Source organism: Magallana gigas, chromosome 8 (genome assembly GCF_963853765.1).
Source record: "Magallana gigas chromosome 8, xbMagGiga1.1, whole genome shotgun sequence".
Classification (NCBI taxonomy): Eukaryota; Metazoa; Mollusca; class Bivalvia; order Ostreida; family Ostreidae; genus Magallana; species Magallana gigas.
Window position 1 is genome coordinate 23,978,632 of NC_088860.1, and position 18,598 is coordinate 23,997,229.

The 18,598-nt window shown below is 31.4% G+C and overlaps 3 protein-coding genes across 3 annotated transcripts; all 3 read left to right on the forward strand.

Moving 5' to 3' along the window:
• The first annotated feature begins 258 nt into the window (after nucleotides 1-258).
• Nucleotides 259-1,857, forward strand: LOC136270688 (IgGFc-binding protein-like). The gene is made up of 4 exons (XM_066069077.1): nucleotides 259-595; nucleotides 732-809; nucleotides 924-1,737; nucleotides 1,851-1,857. Exons 1-4 carry the CDS (start codon nucleotides 295-297, stop codon nucleotides 1,855-1,857), a joined length of 1,200 nt encoding a protein of 399 aa, XP_065925149.1. The 5' UTR covers nucleotides 259-294.
• On the forward strand, nucleotides 1,724-6,404 carry LOC105326172 (uncharacterized). Its single transcript, XM_020066286.3, has 6 exons — nucleotides 1,724-2,209; nucleotides 3,320-3,413; nucleotides 4,592-4,642; nucleotides 5,032-5,211; nucleotides 5,488-5,670; nucleotides 6,149-6,404. Exons 1-6 carry the CDS (start codon nucleotides 1,859-1,861, stop codon nucleotides 6,382-6,384), a joined length of 1,095 nt encoding a protein of 364 aa, XP_019921845.3. The 5' UTR covers nucleotides 1,724-1,858; the 3' UTR covers nucleotides 6,385-6,404.
• A 7,325-nt stretch (nucleotides 6,405-13,729) lies between these two features.
• LOC136270689 (uncharacterized) lies at nucleotides 13,730-14,731 on the forward strand. The gene has a single exon (XM_066069078.1). The coding sequence runs from the start codon at nucleotides 13,730-13,732 to the stop codon at nucleotides 14,729-14,731; it is 1,002 nt and encodes a 333-aa protein (XP_065925150.1).
• Nucleotides 14,732-18,598: the final 3,867 nt, after the last annotated feature.

Below are 18,598 nucleotides of genomic sequence, written 5' to 3' on the forward strand. Positions count from 1 at the left end.
TTAAAAATAAATTACTTTATTTAAACCGATGACAAAAATTTTAAAAATTGAACATTTTCATTTTGTTTAATTGCGGCGATATGAAACTAGTCAAATATGAGATAAATATCAATACGATACTTACGCATACTAAATCACTAGAGAATTGGTGATTATTGGAGTTGTTCTGATTGGTTTAAAACGTACCCATTTAAATCTGCAGTTTTAAGTCCATTTGCTTTATTTAAATGATAACTGTGCTACAGAAGACAGCAGCTTTTGATATTTCAAACAAGCTTGCAGTATATCGCTATTATGATTATTTTAGCATTACTCTTCTTTCAGTGTATAACCGCTTTGGAAGGGCATTGTTGCATTTCTTGGACAAAAAACAATTACGTAACAGACAAATATCGTAATACTGTAAGTATAAGCAACTCCACGAGCACCTGCACCCTGAAGGAATGTATGGCAGTATGTACTGGTGACCCGGACTGTATGTCGGTTGGTTATGACGAAGGGAATTGTTTATGTTACGTATATAACAAGTTGTCTACATCGAAGTCAGCCAGTTTTGTAGATATACCAGGCTGGCAACATTTTGATATACAACAAGGTGGGTAAAGCAAAAAAAAATTCTCTAAAAAAGTTGAAAATGAATTACAATTAGTATCAGGAACTTAAATCCAAGACATTATGATTATTGAAATAAATATATACCTTTGTTTTTTCAACAGTATTTTTATTTATAGGACGGGAAACAGAATTGGAGTTGTGTACATTTGACTTCGAATATGAGGGTTCAAACATCTTATACAAAGAAGTACAAAGTAAGTTAATTCGTATTTTACTTTTTCAATTTTTGACTCTTTAGAATTAGTACGAATATTTATATTCTAAAATTTTATTATACTATCTGGTTTTTTTATAAATATTCTTTGTAGATTATCCGGATAATAAAGGTACCAACTTTGTTGTTGCATTTATGGAGAATTCTCAAAAATCTTTACCTGTGGAACTTTTTGTAACGACTGCTAAACCATACGAAATCAAGGTAATCGTGACGTCACCAAAATGGACATCGCCTTCTGTCTACGAGTCATTCACACTGACTTCAGGTCAAACAAAGCAGATATTTATCAGCAATGAATTTCGAATGTACGGAATAGACAGAAGTAAAAAAGCTTTAAGCGTTTCTGCTAGTGATGAGATCATCGTATACGGAGTCAACAAAGAGTTGTACAGCTGCGACGCTTTCTTAGCGTTCCCAGTAGATGTCTTGGGAACGGAATATTATACAGTCTCACATTTTCCTTCCACGTACGCTACCGAGTTCCTCATAGCAGGGGTATTCACAGATACTGAAGTTAATATAGCTTTGAAATTGAACAACGTTAATACAAAGATTGGGTTTGAAAAGAAGTTTTATGCTAATGGAGACGTTATAAATCTTTTTATGGACCCTTACGATACTGTTCAGATACAAACTATGGCTGATTTAACGGGAACCAAAATTACATCCAGTCAACCCATTGTTGTTTACAGTGGAAATCGGCGCACAAATGTCGGAACTGGTAGAAGCATGGATCATTTAGTCCAGCAAATGATGCCAACCATTACATGGGGAAAACGATTCATAACATTGCCTATTCCGACTCGTACGACAGGGGATTTCTTTAGGTTTATTGCTAGCGAGAATAACACTGTTGTAAATATAACTGGGTTTGACTATCAGCTAAACCAGAACATTTCCCATACGTTAGTTCTACAAAAACCTGGAGACTTTATAGAAAAATACCACTCTTCGTACTTCTACAGTCTCGTTGTGTCATCCAAACCAATCTCGTTGTTCCAAATCGTATCAAGCCAAGTTGTTGAGATGGCGGATCCAGCAATGATCCAAATTCCTCCCATTGAACAATTCGGTGCCGAATACGTGTTTACCACACCCAAATATACTCTAGGTGAATACACCAATTTTTTTATGTTTGTCGTGCACTCCAAACATACAGCAGGCTTACAGCTTAATGGGGTGAATCTACCGTCAACCCAAGAGTACAAACAAATCACAGGGACCAGTTACCTTGCCTCTTACGTGACTGTTCCCACTGGTTCCTACTCTTTTCGTCACACCTCTCCCATAGTCTTCTTTGGAGGTTATCTTTATGGCCTCGCAAACTATGAGTCCTATGGATTTCCAGCGGGAACGCGATTATCGCCTATCAATGTTGTAAGTTTTTCAATTTCAGCAGTTCATTGTAGTGTTCGTGAGAGCTAAGAAGTACTTCTCACTAGATTTTAGAGACAAAGTTTAAACGTAAAATGAGCCGGTATTATGAGTTGTAGAGTTTAAGGAAATACGTATATGTGCGTGATATTTCATAGGCACAGTGTTTTCGACGAAGAGAAACATCACTTTCTTCCCAAAGCTTCTTAAGAGGGCTGTTAGGTGATAATTGCTGAAAAGAAACTATTTATAGAATTACACATAATTTACAACATGGAGGTGTCCCACACCACCTTAGGAGGACTGGATAGTCGTAAACATTTTAAGACACTGTTAATCTCCTTAAGGTGGAATAACACACCTAGAAAAATCACTCATATTTACAGTAATTTTTTTGATTATGAAAGATATAATGATAGTAAACTATACATATGTCAAATAAGCGAACAATTTGAGTTTGGGGATAAAAATGATTATCTAAAAAAATAATAATTCGGTAACAATAAAAAGCCCCTGCGGGATTCGAACTCGGAATCTACAGATCACAAGACCGAGTCCTTATCCACTCGGCTATGAAGTTAGTTAGACGTTGCCATAAAAAAAATCTTTTTTATGAAACAAAATACCATTTTGTGACGATGTGTTATTCCACCTTAAGATTAAGAGCTCAGTATAATAATGTTGGACAAAATTTAGTTTTAAAGCTAAAACTAATATGAATATCTGATAGGTAAATTGTTGACCATTCAGTCTCCTTGATGTGGATAAAAAAGAGTTAAGACTTTCACGAAAATTTTGTTGATTAGCACAAATATATTATTTTTGGATATTTGAAAATACATTTTTATGAAAATTATCACAGTGACAACAAAAATACCAGTCTCTCAGGGAAACAATAGTTATAGGCATCCTTACTCTTCTTAAGTTCTAATTATGAATTTACTATGTGGTGATATGGAGAAACTTTTATCCTTTTTTAAAATAGTTTTACTTAATGTCAAAGTTACACGTTTGACAGTTTTAAAAAAAACCATCGTTTTGTAAACTCGATCTTCATCATCACATAAACAAACTATCAACATTATATAGGCAATTTTTTGTTGTGTGTTTTAGCAATGCAACTTAACATCAGGAGCCATTCCGGACGGAATAGACAACGACTGTGATGGCCTTATTGACGAGGAACTGTGTGATGGCACTTCTACAGGTAGGGCGTCTTTCCACGGCTGCTTGCCGTTCTTATGAAACCGTAGTTTCAAACAGACTTTCAATTTTTAAGTTTCAGAACCGAAGATTTTCATAACATTGAATTTTACGTAAACCAAGACCATATTTGAAGTTATAATTGATATAAAATAGGATATTACACACGGGGAGTTGAGAATGTATTTGGGTTTTTTTTTAGTGGAAATCACAAAAATTGAACTTTCAAAAGCATATTTATTTTATGATATTTGATTAAGAATATAACTTCTGTGGAATCTTAAAATTTCGTGGGGCCAGTTTTCGTGGAAAACTTATATTTTATAGCTTTGCGGGGACGTAACTTCGTGTATTCTCTTATACCCACAAAAAGAAACGTTTAAGTATACTGCTTTATTACCTTAATTCATTAATTCGTGGTGGGTGTTATTTTGTGGATGAGAGGTACTCACTAATTCCATGAAACCTGAGTCATCACGAAATCTAATGATTCAACAGTATCCGGGGATGATGGACCATTGATAAAGCCACTTTTATTGCTTTAGATCTAGGAAAATTCGGGTTGACATGCGTAGAACTACATTTCCTCACATAAATAGCATTACATGTATGTGGCGCAAAAACACTTAGGTTAATCTTGGGCTGATTAGCATACTTTCTTCATAAATTTACCTTAAATTTATCGATACGAATTTTTTTCCGCTGTAAACTTTTGTAAAAAAAAAATTATTTTAGCGCTAGAATTGAATTTTTTCCTATATCTTTAATCAAAGCTCTTCTTCTAGAGAAGATCAATATAGTCCAAAAATGTACACAACCATCCAACCAATTGAATTGATTTATTTAAGGAAAAAGAGATCTTTTTCATTAAAAAAACGAAATATCTGCATCATTATCCGTAACAAGTGTTTAATTTTGAAGTACTCTTATGTAATAGTTGAATGCACTTGCAATTGTTTTAAAAGGAATTCAATCAATTGTCATGATTTTCAATACAAAATCATTTTGTTGGACTTGCACGTGGTGCTAACATTCGTAAGTTACCGAATGCCTTACCTCGAAATCCAATATCTATATTTGCTTGCCGACCAAATACATCGTCAATAGTGGTTTTAATTAAAAATATAATATGCATTTTATTTAAATACCGGAGTTGTGACATAAAAACCTTTTAATTTTCAGATGACGATGCAGACGGACAAATCGATGAGGATTGTGCGAAACCGCCACCGAGTAAGACCAAAACACCTTATTTTATTATTTATTAATTGAAAGTGCTTTACGGGGCGGGCGACACTGCATTTTACAAATTCTATTTTGCTAAAACAATTTTTATTATACTGTTATTGTAGATACTTTCATTATCATTAATAATATACTGAATTAAATTTCCTATACTTTTGGTGAATTTTTCTTTAAAAAGGAATTCAATGTGTTCTAAGAAACCATTATTACAATTTTAAGTTTTTGTATAAAATACAAATGAAAATATCTAATTTATAGAGCCTCTTTAAATAAAAAAAATAGACACAATTATGAATTAATAACTAGAATGTTCCTTCTAACTGCTTTTTACAGATAGCAATCGTCATGTTTATGCTTATTCTTTTGTGGTCTTATAGTCGATGGTCAATGGAACGCTTGGACACATTGGTCAGAATGTAAAGCGTCTTGTGGATCTAGAGCTTCATTGATAACCGGAGCTTCTTATCGGTCACGTGTGTGCAACAATCCAAAACCAGAAAATGAAGGCTTACAGTGTCAAGGAAATGCATTAGAACTGTTTCACTGTGTACCAAGCGGTAAGTTAAACGTCGGTACATACAATAGTTATAAATTCCCAGCATTAATTTATCAAACCATAAGTAATGCACAATCAATGTAAATGATTATTGAGAGTTCCTTAAAACAAAATTAAAGAAAATAGTGTTCAAAATTAACTAATATATTCATGCAAAAGTGTAAGTATATGCGAAAGCTAAATAATTTCGTTAAATTTCAACCCTTCTTAGTGAGATGAGTGTGTGTATTGTAAAATTTGTTTGTATTAATGGGCTGTTTTCGGGGTTATTTGTTAGATTTGTGCAGTTGCTGTCCTTCAGACTTCAGTTGTGTTTCCACTAACGACACAATTCTGTGCTACAAGGTATATGATATGTCAGGTAAAATAAGGAATATCAAAGACAATTGCGCCGCAGACGGGTACGACCTTCTTAGACTGGACAGCGAAGAAAAGGAGACTATACTGGACAGTTCTACGGGTGAGTTTCATTATTTCTTTAAGAGACGTTTACATGCATTACTTGACATTTATATTTGTGAAATTGATAAGACCGGATTTTACAGGTTTATGGTTAATTTTACAGTTTTTCGTGGACAATGTTTCAAGTCATACTTTCGACAATTCAAAGAGTTTTAAAACTTTACCTAATAATCCTTGTGGTTTGTTCAAGGCTTACGTGCAATTTGTTAAATGTTCTGAGATAGTAATACTCCCTATTAGTATATTTCCAAGAAAGATGATCCATCGATAAAAAATCCAAATATGATCATGCAAATAGACAATAAGCACTCATGAACATTGTCTTAATTAGTTTTTGTTTCATTATACAACTTGAGTTTCAGGTAGAGGTGGTTTTATGGGAAAGTCTTAATTGCTGGTATTAATGTTGAAAGAATTTTGCTAGAATTTTACTTACAGGAGTGTAACACTCGCGGGTGTGTCATTCTCTGTTGTAGCTGCTTTTTCTGGCACGGATTACCTGGTTCAAGGGAAGCGTCTTTCTGATCAAGGAGACTGGTTATACCTGGATGGGGCAAGGGTGAACGACTTCTTTACACACTGGGATAACCAGATCAACCCATTCTCAAATAACAGGAAAAATGAGTTCATAGTTCTCCAGCCACAAAGTGGCTACACATGGCTAAACAGGGAGAGATCCGAAGAGGTGTCTGGTTATATTTGTGAAGGATGAGAGGAACATGGGTATTTACGCGGTCTTTATTAAAAAAAAGATTTTGTCTTTGTATCATTATTGAATAAAATAGAAATAAACGTCACAATTAAAAGACGGGATTAAGGTTTATGGGCATTCGAATTAAAGAAGTCAATTTGATGAAGAAAAAGGCTTTCCACAATTTACGTGCACGGTAGAATTTTGGTTTTATGTCATGTAAACGTATTCGATTGTCTTAGTCAACAGTTAGTTAACACAACTTATTTCTCTTGTGTTTTTAAAATAATGCTTCAAAGCTGAACTTATTATAAGACTAAGATAAACGCATTTTTAATATATTATCTCTTTTTTATGTGTATTTCATTGAAAATCATGACAACTTGTTTCGGTAAAATACTCAGTCGTGTTTGATAAAGTAAATCTTTACCATACAAAAGTTTCATTTTTACTTTTTTTTTATCCAATCTTTGATTCACCAAGAGTATTTATATTGACTATTAAAATCAATATATAAACGAGTTTTGAAATAAAATTTTATTTGCTGCAAAGTTTTCTCGAGGTCATTTAATACAAAAAATCCGCGAAAAACGAGTTTTAATACTAGTAATATCGTATATTCATCATGCTTTATCATAAGGTCATTTAAATAAAGAGTTATCAAAAATGAATTTTGGGAATTTAAAAAGATTTCAAAATTAGATTGTTGTCAGTGATAACACATTTATTATATATTTAACCTCAACTGAATGGGCTAATGACGATTTAAAAAAAAAATCCGATTTAGATACTAGCGATGCATAACAAAGGTAATTTAGTCAGTCAAAGTTTTAGCGCCGTTTGTCAAGTTGTAACAACATAGGAAAAGAAAAGACAACATTATAGAAACAGTTTAATAATGCTTATACCAAAAATAGCAGAATAAATAACCTACAGAAAACATGCTTTAGCATAATGTTCAACCTGTGTAAACCAAAACATGACAGGAGCATTGTTCATATAACAAAGACATGAAAGTTTCCACTCATAACTTGACAAGTACCATTACAAATTTAGATGAGCCTAAGAAAAAACCTTGACGTATTTTAAATATAAAAAATAAAAGAGTAAATCTAAAAGGATAAACTGACCATCCCTTAAACATGTTAGAAACATTCTCCAAAACCTAACAGAAATAAAACTATGTTTAGCAGTGAAATATGAAAAGCACAATATGTTGTACATGTTTAAAACTTAATATTGATTTTCTTTCAAAATAGTTCTATCTTAACAAACTAAATTCCTTTTTTTTACTTTTAAGCTAACAGACTTTGACTCTAGGATTTAAATTCAGTTTTTGTTATTGTTTATTATACTTTGGAAATGCATTCATAATGATCAACCGAAATTTGAGTGTCTGTCGTAATGTTATAAGCAAGATACTGAGCTTACAGTTCTTTGTCATGTAAACAAGGTGCGTGACCCGGTTTTGTTTACATAGGTTCAATATACCAGTAAAAAATCTTTTTCAATCTTACTTCTCTATTTTCTAATTCGTTTCAAGCATAAATAAACAGCTCCGCGCATTTATCACATTCGTTTTAAGTCTAAAACTAGAATTTTTACTTCAACATTTTAAAAAACGTAAACAAAAATATAAGGTAAGTTTTGTAAGCTATATCTCAACGACTGACACTCAATCTTTGGTTGATTATTATAAATGCCTCACTGAAACATTGTAAACATTGAAATTGGAAAAATACTTTTTTTTTACTAAAGTTGTGACCATGCCCCTTTAATGGCAATCAATGAAACTAATGTAGATGTTCAGTGTATTAATACAACCATTTATCTATTTATCTTAAATAAACTTAAATGGTGGCATCAATTAGACAAACATCCAAAACAAATCGGTATTTGCTGGCGTACAGAGAAACTATTATCTGTATATGAATAGTACGTCGTTCTTTTTCGAGATGATATTTGAACAATCAAAGTCTACAAGTTGTCCATTAAATATATTTGTTTGTCCATTTGTAAGATTTTGGTTACATTGAGATTCAATACTAAGCTTTGTTCTCATAAACGTGTCCATTGTTCCTGTTACCTAAGTCTTTTATTGTATTAAGTTCCTTCACTCTATCAGTCATCATAGAATCCCTTTCAAGGTGTAAAATTGTGCAAAATATATGTTCTGATTTTATTTAAAAGTATCGTTTTGTCTGTAACTTTTTAGTCGAGGCGCAAATAGCAAATCTCATGTTTAGTAAACAATATTACCAATCAAAAATTAGGAAATGATTTTAAAGTGATCATATGCTTTTATTCCTGTATGGTTATGTAATTTCCGTAAGGTATTTTCCTGATAAAGTTTATTTCTTTACAAAAAAACTCCAAAAAAGTAGGTAGTCATGTTGTAGATTTCATTTAAGAAATAAAATGTGAGAGAGAACATTATGCTCCCAAAATATGGAGAGAAGCATAAATTTTGAATGGGGTTCTACAATATGTTTTAAAAAGTAAGGATAGGAGTTTCCGAGTTCTTAATGAATGAACACTTTTTGTTAAGCTTTTCAAACATTTTAACACATTGTCAACAATCTGAACGAGCTCGTAACACTGCCGTTTGTTACTCTGTTACTAATCAACATCAATCTTGATTTATTATCATGTTTTTATTTAACAAAAGATCAAGCTAGCCTTATGAACAACTTGACGGTGAATCTATTCAAGATATTATATCGATACTTTCGAAAGAACATAGAGGAATATGCCGTAATTATTTTTATTCATTACCCATAGTAAGATGGACCAGAAATAAGAAATAGTAGTGAAAAAAGTTATATCCAACACTTCTTTTATTATCAGATACCAATCATAGTTTAAAGCAAGATATCAAACGAAGACACTTCATACCATAACTGCTAAAAATTATTAATTTAAAAGTAGTTTGTTTCCACCAAAATGTCAAAAATTTATCGATTAATAATATCAAAATACTAGGTAGTTGCTGTTTCTGTAGCGCTATAATAAACAAGTCTCGTTCAACAGACGTATTCGAAGCTTTTTCGCACACAAGTGGAGAGAACGTCTGCTTTAACAAGACTGATTGTAAAAATATTATTTAAAAGCCTATAAAAATGAAGAATCCATTAGTAAAATTACTGTTATTGAGGTTTTTTGTTTATTTTAAAACAAATTTTCAAAAACAAATTTATGTAAAAAAGGGGAAAACTGATTTTAGTTGCGTTGCTTATTGAGTAAAGGATAACATTATCTGTATTTTTATAATTTTCTTAAATAGTTATTTTTTTATAACGCATGTGATATTTGTGTTATATATGATTTCTTCATATTTTGAATAAATCTTTATTCAATTTATTGGTTATCTTTCTAATATTATCATAATATTAAATTCGATTCGACAAAGAAAATTATTAAATAAATTTAAATTTTTAAAATTTGTCGTTTCTTCATTCCCTGTATAATTTATCATTGTTTTTAACCCACTTGCGTAAGCATCAAAATGAGAAATAATTAACAGTTTCATTTTAACGCTTCTCCGGGACTTCCAGTTCTTAATTTATTAATTATTTTATTCTGAATCCTTAACATATTGTCAACAATGTGAGCGAAATCGATTTTGTCGTCCAATGTTTTTACATATGGAATGTAAAACATGTCGAAAAATCAAATTAACCGTTTCCAAAAACATAACAAAATTTTTGTTTTTGGAATTATAAAGGGTGTGTGGAAGTAGCTGAACATATGATAAAATAATCCTCTATGCAAAAGACATTAGTTTATTGTTACTATTTTAAAATCTCTTCAGACTGTTCTTATCAGAATAAGGAAAGTTGAATATTCTTCCCTTGATGAGCTAGATGTAGTAATTAAATAGACAGAGATTATCTTTGGTATTAAGATTGCATGTACATACACGTTAATATCAAAGAACGCGAATATAGCGTGTAGTAATGAATAATCCTTACGTATTTACAATTCATTAAGATTTTGAAATAAGTCCAAAAGAAGCATGCTTTGATCGATGACGGTTTGTGGTAATGAATATCACCTTTCAATGGTAACATTACATGATATAATATAATGTTGTTTGGGCGAATACTACAGCGTTTAAACATGAAATTTACTCTGATTAAGATCAAAAAACGACTAAATTCTGGGTATTTTTGCTTACATGTTTATTTTTTGAAACTTCGGTAGACTAGAATTAAATTATATGATAGTAATACTTTTTACCTACAAATCAAACATCTCATGAGTCAAACAACACACAGTTGTATATTTTTGTTAAATCAAAATGCTCAATAGAATAATGAAATGGATACATAATGGATGTACCATCTTTATGTGCATTTAATTAAGACATTTAATCCATATTGTCAATAGAACCTGAAATATGGATTATGCAAAACATTTATAAGTTACTAGAAAACCGTCAAAGTTTTTGAAATATCATTTTCCTGCTCATGTTAACCCAATGCGAGATTATCAACTCTATTCTGTAATTCTTGAGTGATCAACTGGTCATCAAAGTCGGAGTAGAAATTGTAGCTGGCATTGTGAAAGATCTACAACTTGTGCGAAATTCCACAAATGCACTGAAAAGATAGATATGCAAATGCATCTTTGCTTTCTCAAAAATTTTCTTCCTGATACAGTTTGATACAAAGAACTATTCAGCACTGGAAATTTTGTGTCCAATTTAAAGTCACGGTTTAGAGTAAATACCTCTTTTTTTATGAATACCATATCGATATGTATATATATATATATATATATATATATATATATATATATATATATATATATATATATATATATATATATATATATAATGGGTTTTTGTATGCTTTAAATGGGTTTTTAATTTAACAGGTGTTGCTGATTTTTAAAATAAACATTTTCCTTTTATATATTAACGAATTTTCCTTCACAGGCAATTTTCCCGTAGTTAATTGCGACAGCTCCAGAAGGAAGTTGATACATAAAGGAAGAGCTAACTGTTTATAGTAATTTAGAAGGTAACTGAATCCAATTTTAAATATATTTTATAACGCGTACAAAGTTAGAATGTTACAACGTTACAATTTGAGGAAGACAAAAATCATCGGCATTGTTTATTTTCGTTTTTTAGCAAATAAGTGTGACTTTACATCGGTGATATCTTTTTTTTCTTCAAATAAACGTCTGGTTAAAGTGCAAATTCTTTTATATCGCGCATTCAGAATTAAAAAATGTAAAGTATCTAGAAATCAAAATATTTTTGTCAATCTTTAATACAACATGTGGAATTACATATTACAGAGCAACCATTTCAAATGTATGTATAAGTATACTGTAGAATTTCGCTACTTTCCACTTAAAGTTATTTTATTTGAACACAAAAAAAGAAAAGTATTTTGCTTTTTACAAGATAATTACAAATGTTTTCTTGATGTGATAAGATGTTTTTCAAGAATTCTTTTGGTTATAATCAGTCATATGAGTTCAATATGTTAGGCCTATGAAAACAACGTTTTAGCATTTACGGTGGTATGGGACACCTCCATGTTGTGACATAGTGTTTATCGAAATAAACAATAATGTGAAGTGTTATTATATGAACTGTTTCTTTCCCAATATCGTCACCTAACTGCGTAGCGCAGTGGGTTAGAGGGCTTATTACGAACATGTAAGTCATGAGTTCGAATCCCGCTGGGGTTTTTACAATTTTTAACTCTCAAAATATTTGAGAAAAAAAATATATAAAAGCTATTTTTTGGTTAAAAATTGTAAAATTTGAAAATTCTAAACCGTTAAAAGTATTCTGATGATAATATACTTTAATACACATCGATATCAAAATATGTCCCATGCAACCTTAAATGAGTGTAAATGTAGGTTAAAGTTATGAGAGGCAGAAAAACCTTGGTAAAAATCTTTAAATGAGGGTTCATGTAAATATTTACAGGGAGTTTGGATTTCACAAAAAATTATCATGCATATATCCTTGTATTTCTACATGGCAAATTTGCTACATGTATCTCCAAATTCATCTTTTAAGATTTGTAGTATTTTTTGTGATGAAATATTCGTTTGTGTTATTTATCGAACATTATTTTTAAAAACTTTTATCTTCAGAATATATTTCTTGGATATTGTGTCTTACCTCCTTAACAGTATGGTTTACCTGTCCAATAAGATGAATTACAAGAATGTGAAAATTAACTAAATGAAAGGAAATATTTAAAAACTACTTGTTAACTACTTGCAGACCTAGTAAACAATATTTTAAAAACAACTTTTCGATTAGCGATATCATTGATTAAAGTAATATTAGTTTCCCTATTGTAATTAAATTCATTTTAAATGTACGTTTGTATACGTTTAAAACAGCGGATAAACTGTGTTTCAAGGACAATAATATTAAACTATTAAACTAGGCGCCATTCCTGCTATGTTCACCACCATCTGTCTTTCACAGTACGTTTATTTTTAAAATTTTTACGTTTATATTTATTACAATTACAATAAGAAACTACATGGAGTATTATATACCTTCTCCGATAATCACTTTATCTTTGTTCAAAGTGACGTTTAAGGTAGAACAAAACACCCATTCAATTGCAATAGTACCTCGAATGCACAAAATAATGACTTTATATTTTGTAAAAGTAATTTAAAAGACTTTGTTAAATTTCATTTCTTTTCTCTTTTTTATTTATCTATCTATTTTACAATGCTTTACTAAAGTAATGTATCTAGAATAATGATAAACCAAAAGTTTACGAACGAACGGAACCTAGCGCGCTGGCCGCGCACTACACAGTCGCTTGAGATACTTGTGGAATACAGTTAAACGACAATTTGAGAGGATCGGAACGATACACATTGCTTAGATACACACATATATAATAAGCATAAACATTGCAATAGCTCTCAAATTGACTCTCATATATATATATATACTAGTATATATATATATATATATATATATATATATATATATATATATATATATATATATACTAGTATATATATATATATATATATATATATATATATATATATATATATATATATATATATAAAGCACTGAATAGAATCAACAACACTAGGCATCTTTATTTGCAAAAAATCGTCCCTGACAATCTGACGAAAGAAGAAAGGTTTGCTCTACAAAGGTTGAAAAAAAGGGACGACATAGTCATAAAGAAAGCAGACAAAGGAAACGCTGTAAACCGGGTCAATTTTATCTGCTTCCAAAAATCCACAAGGAAGGAATGCCTGGGCGCCCTATAGTCAGTGCCATCGGCCACCCCACGGAGAAAATATCTTAATTTATAGATTTACATCTCCGTCCATATGCAGAAGATTTGCCATCATGCCTCAACGACCAACAGATTACCGGAATAAAACACCTTCATCTGGCCTGCCAGACCATACTCTTCTCGTTACAATGGACGTCACGTCCTTGTACACAAATATTCCTCACGTTGAAGGTATCGAGGCCTGCAAGGAGATATGGGACAGTAGAACGATTCAGCAGCCGTCAACCGAATCTCTACTCAAGCTCCTTGAACATGTTCTCAAGCTAAACAATTTCATGTTTAATGGCGAACATTACATACAAATTAGTGGTACAGCTATGGGCACCAAAATGGCTCCCTCTTACGCCAATATATTTATTGGAAGATTGGAACGCAACCTGCTTCTCAGAGCTCCTTTCAAACCTTTGAGCTGGTTGTGGTTCATTGATGATATTGAGATGAAATGGGTCGAAAACCGAGACTGCCTAAATGACTTCATCACCTTTGCCAACTCCTTCCACAATTCGATTAAGTTCACAGTGGACATATCTAGTTCCAAAAATGTATTTTTGGATACTACATCCACCTTGGAATATGGTGAAATAAAATTCAGTCTCCATACCAAACCCACTGATTCTCACCTCTACCTCAAGCCATCGAGTTGCCACCCTCCCCATACTTTTAGAGGAATTCCTAAAGGATTAACAACCCGAATCAAACGAATCTGTTTTTCTAATGAAATCTTTGAAGAACAGAGCAGAATATTAAAATCCCATCTGTGTAATCGAGGCTATAAAGCCCACACAATTCAATCTGCAATTAATAAGATTACCACAAAAGACAGTAAAACCATTTTACAATACAAAGAGAAAACAGACAAAAGCAGGGTTCCACTTGTCACTACATATCATCCCGCCCTTAAGAACATCAACAGTATCCTTCGAGATAATCTGCCCATTCTTTACACTAACGAAAGAATGGCTGATCTTTTCAAGGATCCACCAATGGGTGCGTTTAAACGCCCGAGGAACTTAAAGGACATGGTAGTGAGGGCAAGATTAGACAACCGGTTGTAAAACTTGTTCCGATGCCAGATGCCTTTTGTGCAAACGCGGACAGTTTTAAAAGCCCCATCACGGGTCGCACCTACAAGATATTTGGCAACACTTCTTGCCGCACAGACAACGGCATGTATCTCATCAGTTGCAAAGTCTGCTTTAAGCAATACGTTGGTGAAACAGGTGACCTCCGCAGAAGGATCAACAACCACCGCTCTACCATAAAAACCAAAAAAGTCAAGGAGCCCGTCGGAGAACATTTTAATACAAGTTGCCACAAATGGGAAGACATGACAGTATTGGTTATTGACCATAATCCTCATTGGACAGACGCGGAGAGGAAAAGCAAGGAAAAGTTCTGGATGCACAGACTTAAATCATTCAGACCTGATGGCATGAACAAACAAATGGACTTCACTAAAATGAACGTCTCATAGCCATACATCACCTGACACCCACATAGTAATCTCATGAAATCTGTCAACTGCGCCTCTTTCATTTATTAGTTTCTTTACTACCTTTTATTTGTGAATCATTTTTATTAATTTTATTTATTTATTTTTATTCAATTTTATCTCTTTTTAATAGAAAGTCTATAAAAGAGTCTATATCATAAGTGCCGTACGAATTAACAATGGGGGTTCAAATTTTCATTTATCAACTCGGACGTCAATTTTAATTAGCTAATTAACTTAATCAGGCGTGAAGTTGGCAGTCGATTGATTACTTTAGAGCGATTGGCGACAGTATTAACACCTTCTTTAAGAATGTGAACAAAAGTTTATAATGTAGCTGTTCTTTTTTTATAGTTTTTTAAGTAGTTTAGTAGTAGCTTTAGATTTTGTGTTCTTTGTTTTTTACTCATATAATTTATTTTTGGTCCTGAAGAAGGGACTGGTTGTCCCGAAAATTTGACAATTTCTATTGTTCGTGTCGTTAGCCATTTTTAGTGATAAATATATATATATATATATATATATATATATATATATATATATATATATATATATATATATATATATATATATATATCAGTGTCTTTGTCTGTAATAACACTACGCATTGATTTCGTACTTTACAGTCCAATAAATTCAAAAAAAGTATAATTTGGGCGCAAGCGGGATTTGCTTCCGTTAATATGACGACGTCATTGTTTATTGTTACTGGTCATAATGACGAGACGTCATTGTTTGTTGATACTGGTCACAATGACGAGACGTCATTGTTTGTTGATACTGGTCATAATGACGAGACATCATTGTTTGTTAATACTGGTCATAATGACGAGACGTCATTGTTTATTATACTATATGTGCATTTACTTGAAGCAGAATTTTTTTTAGGTATAACGTATTTTGACATTTTCAAAACCTACATTTGAATGGTATTCATTTAAATTTTGTGACCTATGATTTTTTAAATCGAAAAACCCGTCATTTTACATAATGTAATGAATAAAAATAGTTTTAGAACTGAAGTTTTAAATTAAAAATACGTTCACTGATTCATTACCATTTTGTCATCGCAAGAATTTCCTGTTTCCGAAAGTTATAGGTATATAACAAAACCCTTCCCTGTCCAGTCTATTCTGTCCTACAGAGGCGGGCGCCTGTCATTAGTTTAAACATTGGTACAATGTCACCTCTGTGCATTTAATATCTGAAATTGGTGTGTTACCAAACGAATTGGTGTGAATAAGGTAATAGTACTTTTCTAAAATACTAACCTTTTCTCCGTAAGGTATTGGAATCGTGTTGGAATGCGTTTGTCTTATTTTTACTTTCTATTATCGAGTTTTGCAAGTATATCTCATTTAAAATATCTGAAAAAAGATTCTAAATAATATTCCTTCTTTTATATTCAAGGATATGTAAAAATGTGGGTAATGTTTCATAGTGTTTTCATTTCGTTCACAATGTTTCAAAATTGTTCTTTATTTATTTATTTATTTTTAAAAAAAAGTTCTTCATTTATTTATGTATATTTATTTATTTATTTGCAAACAATATAGATAAAATATCAAGTTTATATTTATTACATACATTGGTTAATAATTTGTTTGAAAATTCATAAGCCATCACCAAATGGTGATAAGTTTTAACATAGAGCTTAAACTTCTAATCAGAGCTCTTCTTTAAAATCAATTTTTAATTATTTTTTCTTTTAAAGATCGTTTAATGCGTAGTTGAATTTTGCACGCCCGAACTCTCACAGAAATCTATTTTTGTTTAAGTACTGATATCTGTCAAAAAAAAATTTATTAATTTGGTTTTTAATGTGTTTTTTTTTTTTCATTTAGTTACCATGATTTTTTTTAAATATAAAACCTTAAGTTTTACCTGAAAATAATTCTTACGGACCTATACTTTTGTAAACATCTTTTTTCATTTAAAGGGACTTGGACACGATTTGAGATCAAAAATCTTATTTTTATTTTTTATGTATAAAATGGTTTATTGGTGTATTTTAAATGATTGACCGAAATATTAAATGTAAAAGTCAAGTTACAAGCGAGATACAGAGGTAAAAATTGATAGTTATGTAAACAAGGCTCGTGTCTTATAGTTGTTTACAAAAATGTAAAGAAGAGTATCACCATTTCTTAGACAAAATGACATGTAAAAACAATTTAAACTATTCAATATCTTCTTAAATACTATTATCAACAAAAGAAAGTTACATTTGATTGAAATTTACACCAATACAACGAATATGTAAAAAATGGCAATATTCGACCTTTGTTTACATAACAAAGAATTATAAACTCTGTACTTCCTTATAACTTGATATTTGAGTTTCAAATTTTGACAGAGCATTATGAACTTCTATATTTATCAGTATAAACATTGAAAATGGAAAAATAAATTTTGAAAATTTAAAGTCGAATCGTGTCCAAATCCCTTTAACAAGAAGACAAATTAACGATTATTTTTATATCATCATAATTTTATCTCAAAAAAGTTAAATGTGAACCATCACATCAGTGCATGAGAGTATACTGTACTGTTCAATCAATATTCGCGGATTTTGTCGTTGGGCTCGAGGAATTAAATGCACGAAATTAGATGTTTGCTGAGGTGCAATGCCTTGCAACATTTGCATGAACGCATGCACAAATTCAAATACATCTTTATTATATTTGTGGAATTGTTTGATTTTGAAGTAGTAAGTATCAAGAACAAATCGATTTAGATTTTTATTTCTTTTAGAAAAACATCCATTATACCACCATATACTACAATATGACAATTTAAGAGAGATGTGTCTTTAAAAAATATAATAATTCCTGGACTAACCCAGATGGTTGATGGTTTTCTTTGTTTCACCATTTGGTGATTTTTTATTTTCCAGTCATTTCTTTTACGTAAAAAAATAAAGGCAGCAATAAAATGTGCCAGAAAATCTTTAGCTTTGGCGCATTTCTAACAAAACGTAAGGTTCAATATTCAACGCTGATGAAATCTGAGATGACGCCACCTCGTACTGGATGGTTCTTTCTATCAAAAATAAAATATTATCAAATTAATCCATTTTATCTATTAAGTTTATTAATTAGCTAGAGATTTCCAATCCAAGGTATCTGCCCGCGATGCATTATGAACTCCTCCTACGCTTTTTGCCATGACGTTAATTAGTCAACCCGCGTTTCTTGGAACCCAATTGCAACATCCCGGGCCTTTCTGCAAGCTCGGAACCTAGAATGTATTAACATGTATTAACATTATCGAATGATAGAATTTTATACAAAATGGAGCGCTCTCTATTAAAATAAGTATCGGCTAGACAGCATTGTATGTCGCTTAGAACTGTGGTATATTTTAGGTTATATCATTTACTTTAAATAAGGAATAAGGAATCATTCTATGCGTATTATGAGGTGATAAA

What these genes read in the sequence shown, in the direction of transcription:
- LOC136270689 (XM_066069078.1), top strand. Translation starts at nt 13,730, where the DNA reads ATGCCTCAACGACCAACAGATTACCGGAATAAAACACCTTCATCTGGC.
- LOC105326172 (XM_020066286.3), top strand. Translation starts at nt 1,859, where the DNA reads ATGGCGGATCCAGCAATGATCCAAATTCCTCCCATTGAACAATTCGGT. An exon ending in GATTATCGCCTATCAATGTT is followed by an intron (nt 2,210 to 3,319) that starts GTAAGTTTTTCA and finishes TGTGTGTTTTAG; the next exon opens with CAATGCAACTTAACATCAGG. An exon ending in GTGTGATGGCACTTCTACAG is followed by an intron (nt 3,414 to 4,591) that starts GTAGGGCGTCTT and finishes TTTAATTTTCAG; the next exon opens with ATGACGATGCAGACGGACAA.
- LOC136270688 (XM_066069077.1), top strand. Translation starts at nt 295, where the DNA reads ATGATTATTTTAGCATTACTCTTCTTTCAGTGTATAACCGCTTTGGAA. An exon ending in ACATTTTGATATACAACAAG is followed by an intron (nt 596 to 731) that starts GTGGGTAAAGCA and finishes TTTTATTTATAG; the next exon opens with GACGGGAAACAGAATTGGAG. An exon ending in CTTATACAAAGAAGTACAAA is followed by an intron (nt 810 to 923) that starts GTAAGTTAATTC and finishes TATTCTTTGTAG; the next exon opens with ATTATCCGGATAATAAAGGT.